Below are 21,381 nucleotides of genomic sequence, written 5' to 3'. Positions count from 1 at the left end.
GCGTGCGAGGCACCTCGATGACGATAGTTCAGGACCGCAAAGAGTCTATGAAGAAATTTGGCCTAGCAAGGCCGTCGGGTCGTCGGTGGCTCTGCGGTCTTCAGGTGGCGGGAAACCCACCGGTGGATGATCTTTGGCGCGTCGGCGGCCTCGACCTTCTCCGGCGGGACAAAGTGGTCGACGGTGCAGGCAAGAACGTCCTTGGGTCAAATGTTCTTAGGCAAAGGGAGCACTGCGGCTCTGGTCGGCACGGGCGGTCATCGACGGTGATGGACTTCAATGTCTGGGCACTTCTCTTCATGATTCCGCGGCGATCCCCGTCTCCGGTTGGCAGCCTTTGATAGGTCTGTCTACCAGGGAGCTTTGGCAAAGATCACCTGGTGCACAATGGTCCCTTGTAGCTCAGGGAGAGGTTGCCTTACCAGGTCCTATCTGGGATTAGTTCTTGAAGACACAACAGCTTTCAGATCGACGAAGTAGAGCAGCAGCAATTCTTCTCTTCCAGCAGGGCTTCAAGGTTAAGCTTCAGTTTCAATGTCAGTTTCAACTCCAGTTTTACTTCAGCTTCTGAATGATTTCTAGCAGTGAGAGGCCCCCAAATATGCTAGTTGGTCTCTCATTCATTCTGCTGGGTCACACTCAGGCAACCAATCACTCAGAAGTGCATTCATTCATGCAGGCAGGCAGCAGCTCAGGTGCATAGAGCATTCAGGCCATTCCCTTCTATCCAGACACTCACAACAAGTAATGTGTATTGGGACAAGGACATGGATCAATGAAGTTCTTAGGCAAACGGGAGCATGGCGGCTCCAGCCGGCGACGGCTGTCGTCGACAGTGGCGGACAACAGTCCGGGCGCTTCTCCTTGGAGTTCCGCAGCAGTCCCCGTATCGGGTCGGCAGCCTGTCGAAGGTCTGTCTAACAGGGAGTTTAGGCAAAGATCAACTGGTGGACAATGGTCCCTCCTAGCTCGGGAAGGGGGCGCCTTACCAGGTCTTCTCTGGGTCAGTCCTTGGAGGCACAGCAGCTTTCAGATTGTGAAGGAGAGCAACAGCAATTCTTCTCGTCCAGCAGGGCTTCAAGGTTAAGCTTCAGTTACTCCAGTTACTCGTCGTAGTGGACTTCAGCTTCTGAACATGATTCCTAGAAGTGAGAGGTCCCCAGATATACTCTTGATCTCCCATTCATTCCGCTAGGTCATACTCAAGCATCCAATCACGACTAAGGGCATTCAGACAGGCAGGCAGCCAATCAGGCACACGGTGCATTCAGGCCATTCACTTCTCTCCAGACACTCACAACAAGTTATGTGTATTGGGACAAGTACCCAGCAATTCAACACTCCACACTGCATTCATACCAGTCTCGGGCAGGGCTGTCTCAGTCATTGTGTCACACACCAGATACTACACAAACATAACAGAGAATGTGTATTCATCACACACTCCATTCACCCAGGTCCCACCCCAAGGGCGTATCCACAACATGCAGTCATTGGGAAGGCTCCAGCCAGTCTGGCCGGCACTTCCCCACACTACCATATATGGAATGTCCACCCAACAGCCAGTCAGGGGGAAGGGACTTCGGGAAACAAGGTAACAGGAGATGGACAGCAAGAGGCCCCAGGGGTCATCTTGTCTCCATCAGGAATCAACGGATACCAATGACAGGGCCTGGGCATCCCAAAATGAAGGATACTCATGACACCTGTCAATTCAGCACAGAGCTGCTACCAGCCCGTACCCTGCTCTGTGGGCCACCCACAGGTGCCCAAAAACATACACTAGGAGTGCAGGGTTGTACTCCCACCCATGGGTGGCATTAGGGTATCCCAAGGGTCCATCCACCAAACCAAAAGGGGAAAGCTGCACTGCCAGGAGTCCCACATGAACTCCTGCTTTGAAAACACGACAGAACACATGATAAAAAGCAATAAAGGACAAGGATACAGAGGCCCTGTCCCTCCGATGCATTTCCATCATCAGAGTCCCTAAGCTACTGTATGGGTTGGAGGTCTTACCAAGCTTTCCGCTGGAATATCTAGATAGTATCGAATAACAGATATGGATATGTATTCTATACTGGCTGCCCAAATGTATACCACTGACAGCCATCTGTTGGGAATTAGGGCTCCAGTCCCTGAAGAGGCGAGTTTGTGTCAGTTGGCACTTTTTAGGAAACCGCTCTGCTCTAAAGAGGGCCTGCTGTTACTTATCTGAGCAAAGCAGGCTCTCAAGGGGGAATCATCCATTGGGAGAATGTATGCGGTATTGTCAGAATGTATTAGATGTTATTGACTCATCCACATAAACGCTGCTGTTAAACCCTATTAAGGTGAAGGTGTTGATTCGTATAGCTGGTTGGATAAAAACAGGTGAATGGTTGCGTAAACACCGTCTCTATAGGCATGTGATGGAAATTTCAAAGACGGCTTGATTGGCAGAGAAATATGTGTATGGTTTCCCTGATACCGGGTATAGAAATGATTTTATGAGGTCCTGACTTAATGTATTAAATATAGGATAAATATTGAGTATTAGAAACTAAGAGGCCCTGGTATCATCTATGTGCTGTTTGTGAAAGAGCTGTGGGAAAGTAGGACATTTCAAACCCAGTTTAGTTGAATGCCCCATGCTCCTGGATCTCAGAATCATGTACTTTGGTAAATTTGTTGCAAACCTAGAAAGATTTGACATTGAAAAGCTATGGATGTCTATGTTGCACAGAGTCTCCATACCCATGATTTTGTCAGTGGTGAGATTTATAAAGTACTGTAAACTGTGTTTATATAGGGTTTCATAAGTAAGGTGTGGTTAAGGTCAAAGAAGATTATAGATACTAATGCTGCATCGTTTTATGCTATGAAATGTTCTGTTGACCTCTTGACAACATATTTCAGAACTATAGCTTTTCTTTTAAAAAACAGTTTTTTCTATGTTAGAGAAGTGTCTAATTGCTGCATTTGATCTGTTAATTTTTAAATATTTTTTATATTGTTTGAGTGTTAAAAAATGCAAACTTCATGAAGATGTTAGATTTTAGATTGTTAAGGTTTAAATGGGTTTTGATTAACCTTATTTTTGAATCCAAATACAAAAAAAAAAGATTCAAGAGCGCTCTACTTAAGATAAGTAAGGACATGTACAGGGAGGGAAGAATCGGAGTAATGAAGATTGCTGGTAAGTAATCGGGTATTTTGCGGTTCCATTGAATTCATGGATGCTTCAACAACACAGTCACATTTTTATGTGAACATTTGCAGTTTGTGTAGGGATTGGGCATGGGTTCCATGTACATTTTCTGCCACTCTTATTAACAGTAGTGACTACACCCATCCTGGTGTAGTACTCAGGTCTCCCTTTAATGCTGTTGGTTGCCTAACACAACTCGTCAGAACTGTAACACAGACAGCTGATGTGTGCTGCTGCAGAGAGCTCTGTGGTGTGTCAGTCAGTGCATATGCACTGCAGACTAGACAGGAATATTGTTACTATGCCTCCCTCAAGTACGGAATGTGTTGGGGGATTCATCCTGTGCCTGCCTCATGATAACATAAAACCTTTTCTATTCATACTACAGTCCTTACACTTGATACTGTACAAAAACGTTGTTAAGTTAACAAAAGGATAGTAGTGCAGATACAGAGCTATTCCTTCATTATAAGCCAACCTACAATTCCTGTTTAGTTGTCAATGTCCTAAGCTAATGAACATTTTAGGGCAGACAAAATGAAATCTTAAAGGGCAGGAAGGAAACCAGCAGATTCACAGGAAGTGAAACCTTCATAGTTCCATGATTTTTCATACAAATCCAAGAGTTACCTTTCTGCAATATTTGCATTTACCTAGATAAAATCAGAGCCGCCACAGATTCCGCAACCAAATTTGTCATTGAAATTAATGATTGAATACGAGAAAGCATGCAATAACACAGAGCGTGGTAGTCTATATACAGTAAAAAGTGGCCAATAAGTTTTCATTATTCAAATATATGGGTTAAGCCTGAGAGTACAAATCTAACCAGATGACCTTGCTTTCAGATCTACAGAGCTAATGTGAGATGCTGTCTAGACAAGTGCCAGACATCGGCTATTCATAACATCACTTTTCCCATCATTGGATCTGGAGGGTTTGGGTTTCCCTTGAAGGAGGAAATCCATTGGCTTCTTGAGGAGATCATGTACTTTACCCAAGAAAATGATGACATTGCACTTGAAGAGATTCTGGTGTCCCTGCCATATGAAGACAGCCAGGCAACCTGTGTGAGTACTTAATAATAATTTGGCACTTACATAGTGCGACAAACCCTCAGGTATCTGAGTGCTGCTTACTATTACCCACGGTGTGTGGTGCTCATTTATCGATCTCGGAAGGATGAAAGGCTGAGTTTGGCCCCGCCGGGATTCGAACCTGCGTTAGCAGGCTCTGCACGGATGTCAAAGCGCGCGCTCTTCTTGCTGTGCCACTTGACCGGATATCTAGCAATATCACTTTCACTTATGGATTTGACAATATACTCTTCAGAACGTTCAACTATGATTAATCAATATAATCAATACCTTTTTAAGCTTTAATATGCCATATAACCAAGGTAGACTTAATAACAAAACACGTGATGGAAATGCTGTAGAGTATGCATATAATCCATCAATAGTACCTCACATCAGCATTTCCATTGTGCTTCAGCTTTACCTTACCTATGTTATAAAAGAAGCAGACACAACCTAAGCAAATCAGTCCAACCCCATGTCACAACAAGCACATTTGCCTAGTCTAGTAGGCATATCACACTGCATAGGTCAAAAGGAACCCCCAATGTGTTAGTTTGATCAATCTCATTTTTGATTCTAGGTGCAACCACAGAGGAGTACGCTTCTGGGCATATCCAGCCCTCCTATTAGGGAAACTCAACATATATAAATAAAAGTAATGGAAACTCTTGAGCTAATGTCTCTGAGAAACTGGAACTACCCTGAGGGAGCACTTCTAAAACCATGGGGGTCTTTACGAGGAAGGAGGTATCCATTCCGCTATTAGTGGCACGGCTACCCCGGGTCTGGGTTCCTTGAATGGGGAATTACCGGGCCATTCCGACCTTGCAATTTACCGAAGAGCAGACCAGGTGTTAGGATAATGTATCGCAGCCTGACCGATAGCTTCCTCTTTTCTTGACCAGTAGATGTAGAGTTATAGGTTGATATTGTGCCGGGGGTCGTCTCTGGAAAACCTTTATCCTCGTCGCCAGTTGTTACGTTCCGATTGACACCAGCACACGAATTTGTAGAGTAATGTTCTTTATTACTTCTTAGTAGTATGGTCAACGACCCCCGGGAGGGTTTCAACCACCGCCCACCGTCAGCCTTTCTTTCACTCTCCGCTTGCCTAGAACCTGGAACACCCGGGATGGAGATCCACATTCTAAGCGCATGCAAACCATGACAGTGACACCATGTAATGCTTAAATGCCTAAATGATACACTGATATCCTAACACCGGGCCATTCCGACCTTGGAGGGCCCAGTAATTCCTCATTCAAGGAATCCGTACCCGGTACATCCCCATTCCCATTCGAGCCCCCATAAGGCTCAATGGGAATGGGAGGGAGCTAACAACGGGCCCGTTAATAACGGGCCCGTTGTTAGCATCCTGGTCTGCTAACGGGACCCGCTAAGGACGCCTGGTAAAACCAGGCATCCTTAGTGGGTTCCCGCAAGCAGACCTTGTAATGGGGCGGTAAGGGGTTGACGGCTACGGCACCTTTACCGGCGCCGTTAACCCCTTACCACCTACCTCGTAATGACCCCCCATGTATCTTGTATAAACCATAATAGAACAAAACCACATGCAGATCAGTCCCCCAGTGAAGTGTAGCTTGAAACTAGAAATGATGAGCAAGGAGTCCACGGCTGGATATGACATGTTATGTTGAGCTATGCTCCCATCGTTAGGTTTTGGCCCATGAATCTCACTGTTCCAAAAACAAATGATAAGAGTGTGATGCGGGGAGGATTGGATTTGGGGATGGGTAGATATGTGCTAATGATTTGGTCATGCCCCCACCCTTTCGACCTACATGGTCTCCAAGCATTGAGGCCAGTGCCACAAAAAGACCTGGGCAATGTCTGTCTTTGGCCCTGTCATGCATTTATTCAAATGTTGCAAATGTGAACTATTGAAGAAAGCTTGTTTTTCTAAAATTCACCTTCTCTTAGCTGCCTTCTCAGATTAATATATAAATAATTAGTCTATTTGTAGACCATCTCTTCTATATCTTAAAAAAATAAGTGGAAGGTTATCCCTGTAACATTACTTATTTTGTTTCAATTGGCTACCACAGTGTCTACAATGTTCACGAGTATTAGGGTTTGTGATGAGTTTTTTCAAATATATTGTTGTAATCTGGAAATAGTATTGTTTTATTGTTTATATGTTGTTGTTTTACATAAAGGCAGAAAGGCCATTACTTGATGTCTAATTTAAATCTACTAATTAATAATGTTATTTGTTGGAAGTTCTAATTGACAGAACACTGACACTAATAGTTCATATGGGTCTTAGTTTTTTATGATTCATTTGTTGTTATAAAATCTTCCCAATAGCAGTGAGTACTGAACTACATGTGTATGCACTGGTTGGGTTTTGGCTGTGTGATATGTGTACTGTACAGAAGATCAACATTTGTGCATATCGCTCTTTTTTATCGACTGAATTGCCCATATCACCAACACATCTTTGCTCTATGTTGTGCCCACTCTATCTCTGATACGATTCAGATGCAGTCTTTCTTCGTTGTTCTTTGTCAATTCACCACTTGGTAGCTCCTTGTCATTCAATGGGGGTCGAAGCACCTGTCCCTGGTCCTCTCCACAAAAGCACCGGGGTGTCCTAGAATACAAAAAGGAACTCACTTTGCTGTTCTGGTCTTCCATCTGAGGAAGACCTTCAGATGATATGGATTGGGCATTGTAATCTTGTTTTTAAAGCTCTCGGAGTCAGTGTGAGGCACGCTGTGCAAATGAGCCTCTGGTGATTGTCAGCCCCCAAGCATTCCAGGACATTTGGGTCAGTTGGTCAGTTGCTGGGAAGGAGCACTCGTAGGTGGCACACCGAGAGAAACAAGTTAGACACAGACATACATGGGGGAGTAGGGGGAGTAGGAGTAGTCACAAAGAACTTTAGGTGACTTCCATGCATGATGCCGGGTAATCCCCCAGGATCCATCGGGCTACTACCAGAGCTCACACCTGGGGGTTGACAAGCTCTTCTACAAAGCCCAGGCCCGAGGTGAGGCCTTTATCTTCAGTTATTCTCAGATCCTCACGGTTTGAGGGCACAAAGCCTACCGAGGTTCGCCTTGAGGTTCCAAAGGCTACTACTTGAAGGACTCGCAAGGTTTCCAATGAACCTGGACCCACGGGCTCTGCACCAGGCAGAGGTTTTTCGTGCATCCCTGACAAACTTCATCCCCTTGGATAACCAATTTGCATATTTATTGACTATTTCTTTACAGAAAGTCTTTACGTGCTTATCATGTAAAAAGATACTACAGCTGGAAACGTACCATAAATGAACAAATCTATGTGATCACTGCGCTGGCTGCAACTGCGGCGACGAAAATGTTGACGGTAATTACGGCGCGGCACAGTGATCATATAGATCGCTGTGCCCGCATTCCCCGGCCTCCATTTCCCTTCCCGACACCCCACCCCACTTACCTTAACAGTGGCACATTTCTGTGTGTGCCGCTTATACCCTGCTATCCCTGCGGAATCAGTTCCTCCCACTAATGTGGGTTAGAGCTGACGCTGCAGGGTGCTTTTTCTTTTCTTTTCTTTTTTTTTACTTTCTTGTCCCCCGCTTACCAGAATGGTAAGCGGAGGATACCGCCGCAACCCCCGACTCCCGTTACTACGCCCAAGTAGGGTGGCAGACACCCCGCAACCCCTGTTCTGCTTGGGCGCAGTAAATGTCCCCCTCATTTTGTGTGCCCCAAAGTCGCAGTGATTGCGGGGGCGCTGTTAGGCAGAAACCTGTGCAGTTCCCTTTGGGAACACTGCAAAAGATTTAGGACTACAGGTGTTAGCAGTAAACCCACTTGGTAGCAGTCTGTACCACCCAGATTTACCTGGTAGCTGTGGCTGAGCAGTCAGACTTCCCTCAAGAAGAGTTAGGCAGTATGCAAAGTATACACAATAGGCACTCAGACACAATAGCACACGCAACCACTGACCAGAGCTTTGGTATCAAGGTATATAATTATTTATTTAAAAACACACTGATTGAAACACTCCAGCACTATTATTGTAAATCACTCTCAACACAGTTACTATTATTATATATACATCCCTTATTCCTTATCAGACAAGTCTTAGTTAACACCACTTATTTCCAGACAGAGGTGAGTGCTTAACTATAGATGGCACTCCAATAAGTTAACGAAAAAGGGAGGGAAAAAGGCAGAATGTAGGAAAATACACCACACTAATACTTAGGAACTCTTAAGCTTGGCAGGAAAGTCAAAAGTTACTTGTGAGCCAAAGTCCATAGGCCGGGCCCACTCTTGGAGAGAGCAGAGCACAAATGCACCCAAGATCACACAATGACAACAGGCTTAAAAAGTCTTGCAGGGAGTTCGGAAAGGTTTTAGTTAGGCTCAGAAAAGTTTAGCCAGGGTGTCCCCGTACAGTCGGTTGCAAGGGAAGCCAGGCGGAACACGGTACCTTATGTGGAAAGGATCCTCCAGCGGGTGCAGTTGTTCCTGGCAGCGGGTTGCTCCTGGCAGCGGGTGCAAGTTGCAGCATCGTCCAGAAGAAGAAGAGAAGAGACGTGGAGGAAAGATGAAGGTCGTTGCACTGCCAGGGAAGAAACCAGCCGCAGAGTTTTCCGGTTAAAGGTACTACCCTTCGATTCGCGGTAGTGGTAAAACGTGGTATCCCGGTTGCCGGGGTGCTTGGCACAGGCAAGGCGGCCACAAGAGGCTCCAGGAAGCGAAAAAGGAAGCAGACTGGTTATCCCCACCAGTCGAAGGAAGAAGACTCTCCAGGCTGGAGATCTCCTCTGTCGTTGGGAAAAGTGGTGAGACGGGTCAGCAGGGCTCCACCGGTGGTGTCGTCGTAGCAGGTCGGCTCAGCTTCTCCCTCGTCGGATTCTTAGGTCCTGTGGCGACTTCTAAAGTTCCAGTCCCCAAAGCCCTGCTTTTATGCAGCATACCCCCATTCACTCAGCCTAGCTGTCACTCAAACATGCTAAGTGGTGAGCCGGCCGGCTCACCACTTGGGCCAATCAGGACGGAGTGCGACTTGAGTTGCCTAGGCAACTCAGTCCAGGGTGCCTAAATCCCCCTCCATACCTCCTAGGTACCCCAGACAGAGTGGCACCACTTTGGAGGGCTTCTGTGGAGAAGCCCGCCAAAAAGTGGAACAAAGGGCTCAATTTGGGTTGGAGTCACAGAAGCGAACACAAACGCCATTTTAAAACCGAGTTCTGGCAAAAAATACCAACCGGAGAATTAAAATTAAATAAATAAACCGGCGGTATGTTCGAGGCTATAGGAAGTAAATAATTAAAGTTGGTAGCCTCGTACAATGGGAAATCCCTTAGGGATATATTCGCGGTCAAATATAAAAAGTAGTATCCACTGCCACCAGCCAAAACTCGATCAGGGGGGACGGAGACGTGCCCCCTCGACTAACAGACCCCGGGGCAATTCGATTGCCACGTCCACAGTATGATGGTTTGTACTGGTTATGTTCTGAATTTGAGACTAGTAAAGTGAATGGTGACTTTACATACCCTGGGAGACAGTAGTCAGTCCCAGGGTATGGAGTCTATACTGGGGGGTCACTATGACACCCCTGTGTTACTGCACTGAGGGTGCTGTGTAACACACATCACAACAACACATGAAGCCCTATGGAGTAAAAGACCCCATAGCCCATTAAACACATCTAGAGTCAAAGAAACACACTCAAATCATGCCCAAGAGTGAGGGTAAAAGAGTCTCACTCTTGGCAGGAGAAAAAACGAAACCCCTAAAATACAGCAAAGCTGCTGGGGGACTCACCAGGTTAGGAAATTCAGCCTAAACAGAGAATTCTCCGTAACAGGCGCACAAATGAGGGCAACATTTCAGTACGGATCCAAAATGGACAGCTGCAACAATGTTGTATTTATTTGAACTGGATCTATTTTCGGTATGACAGAATATTTTTCAAACAAATTTGTGAAACATGAATTGCCAATCTTTACTTGGAGTATATATTTAATTCACAACAATGGAAGAAAGGCAGATCTATTTGGTATAGGCATATCGACAATGTATTTATATCATGGAATGGAGCACAACAGCATTTGGCAAAACATAATGCTTGTATTAACATGGTGCACCCTTCAATCAAGTTCACAGATAGTGTAGGATCGAAAACATTACACTTTTTAAACACTGGAGGCATGCAAAATATATGCATCCAATAAAAAAAATTATGAGCTTTCTCTCTCTAGTCACAATTGTTTTGGCCAAAAAGGATTACAGGCAAAACAAAAGTAGTCATATACCGGCTTCAAAAATGAGAAACCAGTTTTTGGGAAGAGAATATTTTCCAAAAGTGATACAAACTGTTCTAAACTTTTTTTTAACATTTACAAATATCGGTTTTATTGAAAGCAAAGGTATGCGACCAGAAAGTTGATCATTTCAATTGTTTTCTCTCCTTTGGCTCGCGTATCCTTATTTTAAGAATACCATACTTGCCAATTACCGTTGGTACAACATGAGGCTGAACTGAGATCAGTTAAGACAAAGCCACAGAGAATTGATTTGAAACGACTTTCCACATTGATGCCGCATATATGTCCTTCAGATGTGGAAATTGTAATTTATATATAAAAAGCTGAATGTATTTATGTGTGTGTGTATGTTTGTACGGCTATACAAATCTACACCGCTGAACCCACATCTACCAAATTTTGCATGGGTTCCTCTTTTGTCTGGGGCAGGATCGTAGTCTTTGTTTGGATGCAAACATCGTATATGCAAACAAAATGTATGTGTGTGTGTGTGTGTATGTTTGTCTGGCTATACAAATCCACACCATTGAACCCACTGCTACCAAATTTTGCATGGATTGCTCATTTGTCTGCAGCAAGATTGTAGTCTATGTTTGGATGCAAACAATTCACTCTGTAGACACCCTCATTTACTGATGCTCACTACGATTCACTACAATAAGTACTTCTCAGAATCTGATGATAATCCCTCTTCAATCTCCTCACCTGTATCTTCAGGTGATTCGTCTTGTGGCTCACCCTTCTTCTATCTTCTTCTCAGCCCATGTGTCTTCTCTTTCTTCGTGAAGAGGTAAGGGCGAGCTCCTCCGGAGGCCCTTTGCCTGGTTGTACAACAAGCTCCGCAGAGCCAAACCTTCAATTAAAGGGAAAAATCCTTGTAGTGTAAAAAACCCTGATCTTCCGATGCAGCTTATCTGAGGAAATTATCACCAATCCATGGAACGTAGATCAGGCTAAATCCGTAATATGATCTTGGTCTGGTAATCGGGAAGGAGAGGTTGATGCGTGGACAAAGAAGACAGTAAGAAGAATGGACAAGCGGGCAATGAAGGAAAAAGCAGATGGGAGAGCAAGCGCAGGTCGCCAAGTGGAGGAAGGAAAAGAGATGGCAGAGGCAAGCAGAAGACCACAAGCTGCGGCCTGTCAAGCAGAGGCAAGCAGATGAGACAGCAAGCCGCAGGCCGCCAAACAGAGGAAGAAAAACAGGCATAGACACAGTAAATGCAAGGTAAGTAAGTAAGTGAAAACCTGGCAACGTCTTACCCATAGAATGAGGGTTGCAATGCTCAGAGCGAGGGACAGGACGATGGAAATACACACGGAGGCCTTTTTGGAAAACACTAGACCACTGATGTCCCTTTGGTAAGTAAGCGTGATGGAACATTAGCTCCACTGCCAGCGTCTCCAGAGGCTCCTGCGCTTGGTCATGACAGTACTTGAAGGAGGCACAATTTGGAAGTGTCTGAAGAAAAATCAGAACTGTTTATTAAAGCAAAAAAAGAATTGCAAATGTTTTGTATCACGCCACTCCAAATGCCTGCTTACTTGACAGAAGTGTGGAACATTGCTGCTAGCGATACAAAGTCCCTGTCTGCAGCTAGCCACCACGAAGCACCCCTAGAGGGAGGTGACTGCGGGCTCTCGAGCCTTTGAACCCCCTCACTAATGGGGGAAGAAGAGGATGTCAGGAATTGCACTCGATCTTTGCCTAGCATATATCAACTTTGGTAAATAAGGGAGGTGACCGCGGGCCTTAGTGCCTTTGAGCCTCTCCATCCCAGACAATCTTACAAATTGTGGTGAGTAAAAACGCTGAAAAGGTATAACGGCTTATAAGAGGGGGACTGCTCCCCGCTGTAATGAACCCCATATTGCTCAGTGTGATATCACATGCGGGGAAACGCGATCATAGCTCCTCCCCTTAGGCCGAATTACCCATTACAACTCTAGATGTTGTAAAAACAACAGCAAACGGTCCGCCCCACTCTGAAAATCCAGTGAACCCCTCTGATTTAAATACAGTAATACACTCTTACAACTCTCTCTAACATCAGGTTTGGAACCAACGACTACTCGCTCAGTTGAGGAAGACCAGGCACTATCACCCAGTCTTGATAATAATCAGTCTCTGGGACAAAGAAGGAAAATCGCTAATTCTTCAACATTCCTATATGATACTGCTGATTCTCAGCTGTCCAATACACCAGACTTAGAACAAATCTTGCCCTATTCAAGTTCAAATGGGTCGCTGTTTAGCGAAGAGGCAGAACAAGACAAAGATAGCAAAACCACTTAATCTGGCTTCTCTGTGTCATGGAGCGCAATGAAGGAGGTAAGCCCCCTTCCTAGACCCACATTGAATGCCATACTTTCCTCTTTTGAGGCGCTCTTTGTACTGTGTACCAACATGGCAACAGAGAAGCTGGACCTCTAAAATACCATGAGAAAAGTCGAGGATGAGGTTGCACTCATATATGAGGGTCAGCATTTCCAAATATGAGATCTGAACTAGAAGCTACAGTCAAGCTGACTAATGCTGAGGTGAAGCCGGCTTTATCTATTACACCATCCACGATTGATTTAGTATCACAGCCCATTATCAATCTGGTATCACAGCCCATGCACACAAACCAAGATGTAGAGGAGGAGCTAAGTACCCCCATCTCAGCCACTTTGCCTATATTGCCTCTATGTTGGGAACCAGTGTCTGAGACACGTGCAGTACCATTGGGAATACCGATACCTAGGAGAATCCTGGAGTCAAGGTTCCGATTAAGAAAACCATACCTGCATAAAAGAAAATATGATGGCCATTTGAATGAGATTCCGGAAGAAGCAGAGCAAATGTATGGCAAAGATGAATGGTGACGTCACACATAATCGAGCTGGCGTATATAGAGGATGCAGAGACGAGAGAAGGGAGATATTCTATAAGGTATCAGGAATGTGTCAAAGATAAGTGACAGCTTGGGATCAAGGTGAAGAAGCTTATGCTACAGAGCTGATGAAGATATCAAGTCATTTTACACGTGTACAGATGCAAAGGAAACGCAAGTAGATGAAGTAATCATGAGGCTACCTTTATAGTGAATAGTTTGCGGCAAGTGCCAACGTATATATATGTATATGGACAAGTAAAGGATGGATGTTTCCACTACGCATTATAGCAGTGCTGGACCTGAAAAAGAAGGCCTCATTTCTAGTGTGTCGCAGTTAAGAACAGTTGAATTACACAGTGAATCTCAGAAAGGCGAGGCTGGATGAGCCCAAGAAGCCAAGGTTTTACAGAATGAAGTAAGCTGACATTGGATACGAATCGTGTGAAAGAACGGAATATCACCGCCGTGGCCCGAGGCCACAATATGTCCGTTGCGCCTGCCAGCCCCTCCCCTTCCGCCTTAAAGATGGAGGGAGGCGACCGCCAGGCACAGCTGCAGGGCAATGGCCCAGGGATAAGGCCACTGCAGCTCTCATCTGCTCTGCTGCAAGAGCAAGAGCGAACGTGGAACAGAGGACCCCACCAGCAGAGATCGGGACACGGGAGTGTCCACACACATTGCCAGCGTCAGCATCATCTGTTTCCACCTCTACGGCCCACAAGGAGTCTGGCCGTACTAAGATGGCTGCCCCCATCTCCCTAGCAACAGGGAAGCACAAAGAATGCAGCCGGAATATCACTGCTGAGGCCACAATAGGTCAGTTGTGCCTGCCAGCCCCTCCCCTGCCGCCTTAAAGGTGGAGGGAGGTGACCGCCAGGCACAGCCGCAGGGCAAAGGCCCAGGGATAAGGCCACTGCAGCTCTCATCTGCTCTCTGCTGCTCGAGGGTGCGTTCACCCAAACAAGGTAAGAGCTCCTCTCCTCAGCGGCATATCGACATGTTAGCAGAAAGGCTGTCACGCCTACGCGCCCATACCACAGCCCCGTCTGCCCCCTCTGTACCTTCGTCGCAGCGCTCATTCCGGAACGAGCACCTATGCACAAGGTTTGTCCTCTCTTCCAGTGCCCGATCAGCATCCCACGTATAGTGGCCCTCCCCCGCCCGGTTACTACCACCATGCTTCCTCTCCATTCCGGCTACGCCTCCATCATAAGGCACCCAGCCCCTGCTTGCAGAACCAACAGTGGAGGCACCCCAGCACAGAGGCCTCATCCTGTCCGACGCCCTCTATCCACAAACTATGGCCATCTGCAGGGCTCCTACACCCTGACATAGGAGCCACTGCAAAAACAATTCGGAGAGCACAAAAAGTGGAAAGAACATCAGAACATGCACGTCTCATGTCCGCTATCTCTCCCAAGGAGACTAGACGCATCTCGGCTGGCGCCCCCATGATTGACATTATTGCAGGTACTGATAATATGAGCACCCCCTTGATTGCTGCCAACACTACTGTTAACAAAGTTGCCCCTATGAATGTTGCTGCCTATACTGTTGCCCCTTGATTGCTGCCAACACTACTGCTAACAGAGTTGCTCCCATGATTGTTGATGTTGCAGGTACTGCTAATATGAGTACCCCCTTAATTGCTGCCAACACTACTGTTAACAAAGTTGCCCCCATGAATGTTGCTGCCTATACTGTTGCCCCCTTGATCGCTGCCACCACTACTGTTAACAAAGTTGCTCCCACGATGGCAGATGACTATACTGCTGCCCCCATAATTGATGCTCTTAAAATAGGTACCCCCGCACAATTGCTCCCAGCTCACGCTCTCGACATCCATGACCTTCTCTGTAACTCTAACCTTGACCTACTTTTCATCAGTGAGACATGGCTTCACGAAGCCTCTGGCTCAGCCCTGGCCCTTGCCCTGCCGGATGGATACACCATTTTTAGACAAAACCGAGAAGCACAGAAAGGAGGAGGGGTAGCACTGTTCGCCAAGCAATCCATCCCCATCCGAAGAATCCAAGGAGACCTATCCCATAACTGTGATTACATGCTCATCAAAATCAACCCTTCTCCCGACTGCACCATCACAACTCACGTCACCTACCACCCACCGGGGCCAGTCGCAGAATTCCAAGATGCACTCCTCCACGCACTCTGTGACAACCTAAAGAAATCCACTATGTCCATCCTCATTCGAGACATGAACCTCGGCCTCAACGACCCCGCAGATGGGAATGCTACCTCCATTAACAATGCCCTCACCATACTGGGCTTCAAACAAGCAGTGACAGAACCTACCCATAATAAAGGTTGCACCTTAGACTGGATCGCCGAACGCAATTGTCCGCTCTCTATCTCAGCCATCACACCCATTCCATGGTCAGACCACTCCACCATCCACTTCGACCTCAACTATGCCAGAACCTCCGCCACCACCCAAAGAACACTACCGACCGCGTCACCAGGAGCGCCAAGCAACTCACCAAGGAAAGACTACTTCCACATCTCCAGGTTCCTGAACTCAAGCCTCCATTCACCAATAACCCAGACACTCTTGCAGCCACCTACAATTCTATAATCTCTCAAGCCGTGGATACCATTGCCCCACTTACTCAAAGAAAAGCCAAACCTACCAAACAAACCAACTCCTAGTTCACTCCGGAACTCCTCAAACTGCGCACAAAAAAAGATCAGCCCTCTCAGCATGGCAAACGAATCCCAGTGACACCACCAAACTTGCCTTTAAAAATATTGCAAAACAATACAAATCCGCCATCATCTCGGCCAAAGCCAACTCCTTCAATTCCAGGATAGCCAACCCCAATCTGGATCCAGTGAAATCTTCGCGATCTTCAGAGAACTGGAAACGCCCACCCCCCAACAAACTCCTTGATCAAAGACAAAGAATGGTGTAACGAAATTAAAGAAGCCATGCTCAACAAACTGAACACCCTCCAAGAAAAAATAATTAGCCACCAAAAAGCCTTAAAATTACAATTATCTGACCTACACCAAAACGCCGCAGCTGAAATTCCAGCATTCTCATTCCAAGAGAAGAAAGAACAGGACACCCTTGCCATACTCAACTCTATCAAGCCTTCCAATTGTAAGGGTGACTCATGCCGGACCAGCTCATCAAGTTCAGCGCCCCTGCATTGGCACCCTTCTTCACCGCCTTCATCAATGCCTCCTTCAAAACTAACCAAGTGTCTTCCTGCCTCAAAGAAGCCTGGGTGCGCCCACTGCTGAAATAATCCACACTGGATCCAAAAACACCAGGGAACTACAGGCCCATCACTACGGTACCCTTGCTACTGAAGATCCTGGACAAAGCGGCATACCTCCAAGTTCAGAAATACTTAGAAACTCATCACCTGCTTGGTCTCCGACAGTCAGGCTTTCGCCCCAACCATGGAACAGAGACTGCACTACTGGATCTCAAGAACCAGATAGATGACCTCAGGGACGTAGGCAAACCTGCCCTCCTACTTCTCCTTGACTTATCTGCGGCCTTCGACCTGGTCGACCATGACGCCTTATGCCACCATCTCAACGGCTGGCAACTTCTCACCCAATGCCACTACATGAATCTCCTCATTCCTCAGTGGTAGAGCTATGAATATCTTTTCAGACCAATCCTGCGCCCTACCTCACCTAATTAAATGTGGTGTGCCACAAGGATCTTGCATCTCGCCTACCCTGTACAACCTTTTCACAAGGTCACTATTCAAATTTCTAGACTCATTGGGCATCACATACACTAATTATGCTGATGATACGCAGGTCCTCATCCCCCTTACGGGTGATTACGAGGCTGACCAAAAAATCCTGAACTCCATCTACGCCACCATCCAGACCTGGATGGCTGAAAACTGTCTCTGTCTTAACAGTGAAAAGATAGAACTCCTAATCATCAGATCTCCGGACACAATCAGAAAAATGTGATCACAATAGGACTCCTTTCTCATCAACAACACTCGCATCCCAGTCAGTCAAGACCCTGGGAGTATATCTAGACTCTAATCTTACCATGGCCAGACAGGTGAATGCTATATTCTCAGCAGTAGCCTACCATTCGAAACTTATCAGGCTTCCAGGCCATTCCTAACGCAACAAAACTCCATCACCATCGCCAGAACAATCATAGGATCTCACCTAGACTATTGCAAGGCGCTCCTACTGGGCCATCAGCAAAAAACATCAGGAAACTTCAAATGGTGCAAAGCAATGCCCTTAGAGCTGATGAGAGACCTTATGAGAGACCGCATCTCAGCCACCAGGAAATATATCCATTGGCTACCCGTCAAAGAACGTATCCTTTTTAAGTCCCTGGCACTCACCCACAAATGTCACCATGACACAGCACCTCGCTACCTCTCGCAAAGATTCTTTGCGCTCCCCTCAAACAGACCCACCAGATATAGCCACACCAACCGTCTAGCCATCCCCAAAAGCCATAGGGTCTGAGCAGGCGGCTCAAGCTTCCCAGTCATAGCAGCTACCAATTAGAACCTGCTCCCCCACCACAATCAGAATCATTGAGTCCCACGCGGTCTTCAGAAAAGTTTGTAGAAGACCATTATACTGTACAATTCTTCATGTATTCTCTTGTATGTTTATGATTGTCCTGCCACCTTGTAAGGCTCATGCCACTTGTAACCCTTGTATTGCCTCCCACATCTTGTAACTAAGACACATTCTTGAAACAGCGCCTCGATGCCGCCGGGCTGCTAGGCGCTTTACAAATACAGAAATAAATAAAAATAAATAAACAAAACTCCTGTTCAAAAGTCCTTAGCAAAACAAGGAAGACATCAGAGGTCTATTAGAAAATAGTATTTTAAATACACTAAAAGCTCGATTCCATGGTCTTCAGTCACGTGGAAGGATGAAATTGGATGAACACGATGACCACACCTACACCTGAGCGTGCCTCCACTCCCTTGAAATTCTCCAGAGCAAAGAACCCTCTCAAGGACAAGATAAAAACCCTAATTGACAGCAGACCACTGAGGTGATGATAGATGGATATGTTAATTGGTGGGAAGCTATGGTTAAGATGAGCTCACCAGCACCTGGAAGGCCATCCTGCGTGCTGCTAGCATAGGTGGAAAAGTACTGACGGAGGTTAGAGTGCCAACCAATTGTAGGGGACCGCGTCATTAAGGGTCCTATAGTTGTGTAGCCATTGAGACATCGTACATTTAGTGACGTTCATAGTGGCCATTTTGAGGGGAGGGCTTAGTTGCCCCACCTGATGTTAAGTAACCAATCACATAGTTTCACTCTCTTAGACTAGTATGGAATGTATACTTAGATGTTCACTGAGAGCCTATCACCCTTACTCGTAGGTTTTTGCAGTTTGCAACATAGGATAAGCGTCACCTATGATGATTTTATGCTTTAAAAGAAATGTTTTTTCTAAAGTGCACTGAGAGAATTTGCGTTGCGATGTCTTTTGATGCCCGTTGTACTCCCTGTTTTAGATAATTGATATTAAAACAGTTATCTTTTTTGCCAACTACCTGAGTCGTTCCGATTATTGATGTATGAATAAAATCTGCATCCCCATCCATCTCCAGGGTATTGCTACTCATCTTAGAGGGCTGGGATCATCCAGTTCAAAGAGATTACTAACTTGGTTATCCCTGGTGATATTAGTTCTACTGCCTCACAAAACGTATCTTTTGCTATTGTTAATAATATGGCTCTGAAGACGACGCATAATGACAAAACCAATCCACCATGGCAAACAACTAAAAGACAAAAGAGCGGACTGAAACATGGAATTCTTGCCAAAACGAAGCTACGCCCTAATTCAAAGAAATCACTTTCATTATTTCCCAACGTAAGGTTGGTTCCAAATAAGCCTCTTGAAGTTGCCTCCACTACTTAACCAGAAGTTGCTCACATTGGTAACATCACATTATCAAGTGAATTAATTAACAACGTTCAGAGCACAGCTAAAACTCATATTGGTGTCTCTTACGTTCACAAAACAGACCTCCAGAGAAATTACCATTCACACGGTCCCCTTGGTAGATGGCTGCAAGTACATGGCCCGCCAAAAAGCCTTTGCACAGTTTTAACTAAAGCACAGAGTGCGAAAACAAATCTCATCAGAATCAGCCACACACAAGAAGATGGCTCGCTGAGAGAAGTGAACCTACATGGCCCTCTTGATAGATGGTTGGAAATAAATGGCCCTGCAAAAAAACTACATTGGAAACACATTCGCCCAGCTCCCAAGGGTCTGCAAAATATGTAACACTTTCTCATGACCCGTTTGTAAACATAGGTGTAACCCCAACACCTCTGGAAGTAAATGTCCTAGTGGCCCAAGAGGATCTGAACCCCATAAAACGATCACAAGAGTCAAATGTAGTTATCCCTTTAGCTGAAACAATCAATTGTCTACCCATGAATCACAAGCCTAATATGCACTGGCATACCCCATCCCAAGCTATGGCAGTTTGCAAAGAAAGCATTATACATCAAAGGACCCAAAGGCATGCTACTCATGAGAACTAAATAACCGATTGAGATACCAACACACAGATAGGAGTTCAAGAAGATAGATCAAAATCGAATTGTAATGACTATGCAACTCTCCCTCTAGGGAAATGGATAGAAATAGACTGAACTCTAGTGCGCAGAGCACCGTTATGAATCATGGTTTTGTCATGAATCTACTTCATACCATCCTGGAACTTAGAAACATTCAAATGGAGGACATTGTGCACCTGGGACACCCTAAACTTGATAGCCCCACAAATTTGGTTTCATCAGCAGTGACAACCCAATTGAGCACCCATCACTCAGCCCTTCAAAGAATGGGATTCCAACTCACTGTGTGCAGGAAACTGACTACATATGTAGGTAATAAGACCGACCCACCATGTAGGTGACCAACTGAACAAACTTAAGTCTAATCTATCAAATGAAAGGTACAGCTTATTGGCTACAATGCCAATGACTAGGCCCAAAATGACCGCTTGTAGAGCCATAGATAAATGGATTCCTGACACATTGCTGTGAGCTGATAATAAGGCTACCTTTCAAAGCACCAAATGGGTGTTGTGGAACACCCGTGGCTTTAATTATTTTTTGCCCAACCCGACTGGTCTCTCATTGCTATTGTCAAGTGATGTTTACCTGCTACAAGAGGCCTGGTTACTAAATGGTTTTGCTATTGACGGTTATAATGTTCTGTGTATGCCTGCTACCAGTGGATTGAGGGGGCGGCCAAAGGGAGGTTTAGCAATTGGAGTCAGATCAGTGTTTGTGTTGACCCCTTTCCTTGCAGGTATAGCTTCTAGCTACATACAGCAAATTAGTATACACAACACTGTATGTGAGAGTATAATAATACTCATTATAAATGTATACAATCCCCCTGGAAATGAGAACACACAGACACTGAGGAGGAAAATAGAAACCAACTTATATCACTGGTTCAAATTATTTCCCGATGGCCATATAATTGTGGCTGGGGATCTAAATGAAAGCATTGATTGTGAAATACATCACAAGGAACAGATTGCCCATGAGACACAGACAACAAGGCAAAGTAAAACTAAAACTCATAAAACAGCAGGCTGGCGTAGCTGCTTGGATGCACACTATTTAACCTGTTTAAACACCAAAGGGAGAGGGGGTGCACCCTTATCTGCTACCTGGTCAAATGGGAACACTTCATCTTGCTTGGATTATGCGTATGTGAGTTATGATCTTTGGTACTCATGTAGTGTCGTCTCTTATGTCTCTACTACACCCAGTGACCATAGTTTACTGAGCTGGTCTTACAACCTGGAAATTGGTAATTCTAGGACAAATCATGTATGCCGAGGTATTTGTGTTAACCGCCAAGGAAATAGACGCTTATGGTCCAATGCAAAAATTGATAGATTGGAGTCACATGTG

At 45.6% G+C, this 21,381-nt stretch overlaps 1 protein-coding gene across 1 annotated transcript in view; it reads left to right on the top strand.

The window, feature by feature from the left end:
- LOC138447628 (uncharacterized) overlaps positions 1–21,381 on the top strand; it is a 1,020,308-nt gene that overhangs the window by 532,494 nt on the left and 466,433 nt on the right. The window contains exon 11 of the mRNA XM_069603826.1: positions 4,039–4,260. Within this exon, the coding sequence (XP_069459927.1) occupies positions 4,039–4,260 (222 nt within the window). The remainder of the gene's footprint in view (positions 1–4,038; positions 4,261–21,381) is intronic.

This window comes from Ambystoma mexicanum, chromosome 3q (genome assembly GCF_040938575.1).
Source record: "Ambystoma mexicanum isolate Mex_15411 chromosome 3q, UKY_AmexF1_1, whole genome shotgun sequence".
NCBI lineage: Eukaryota > Metazoa > Chordata > Amphibia > Caudata > Ambystomatidae > Ambystoma > Ambystoma mexicanum.
Note: the sequence above shows the minus strand (reverse complement) of the source record. Positions and strands in the feature narration are given on the sequence as shown.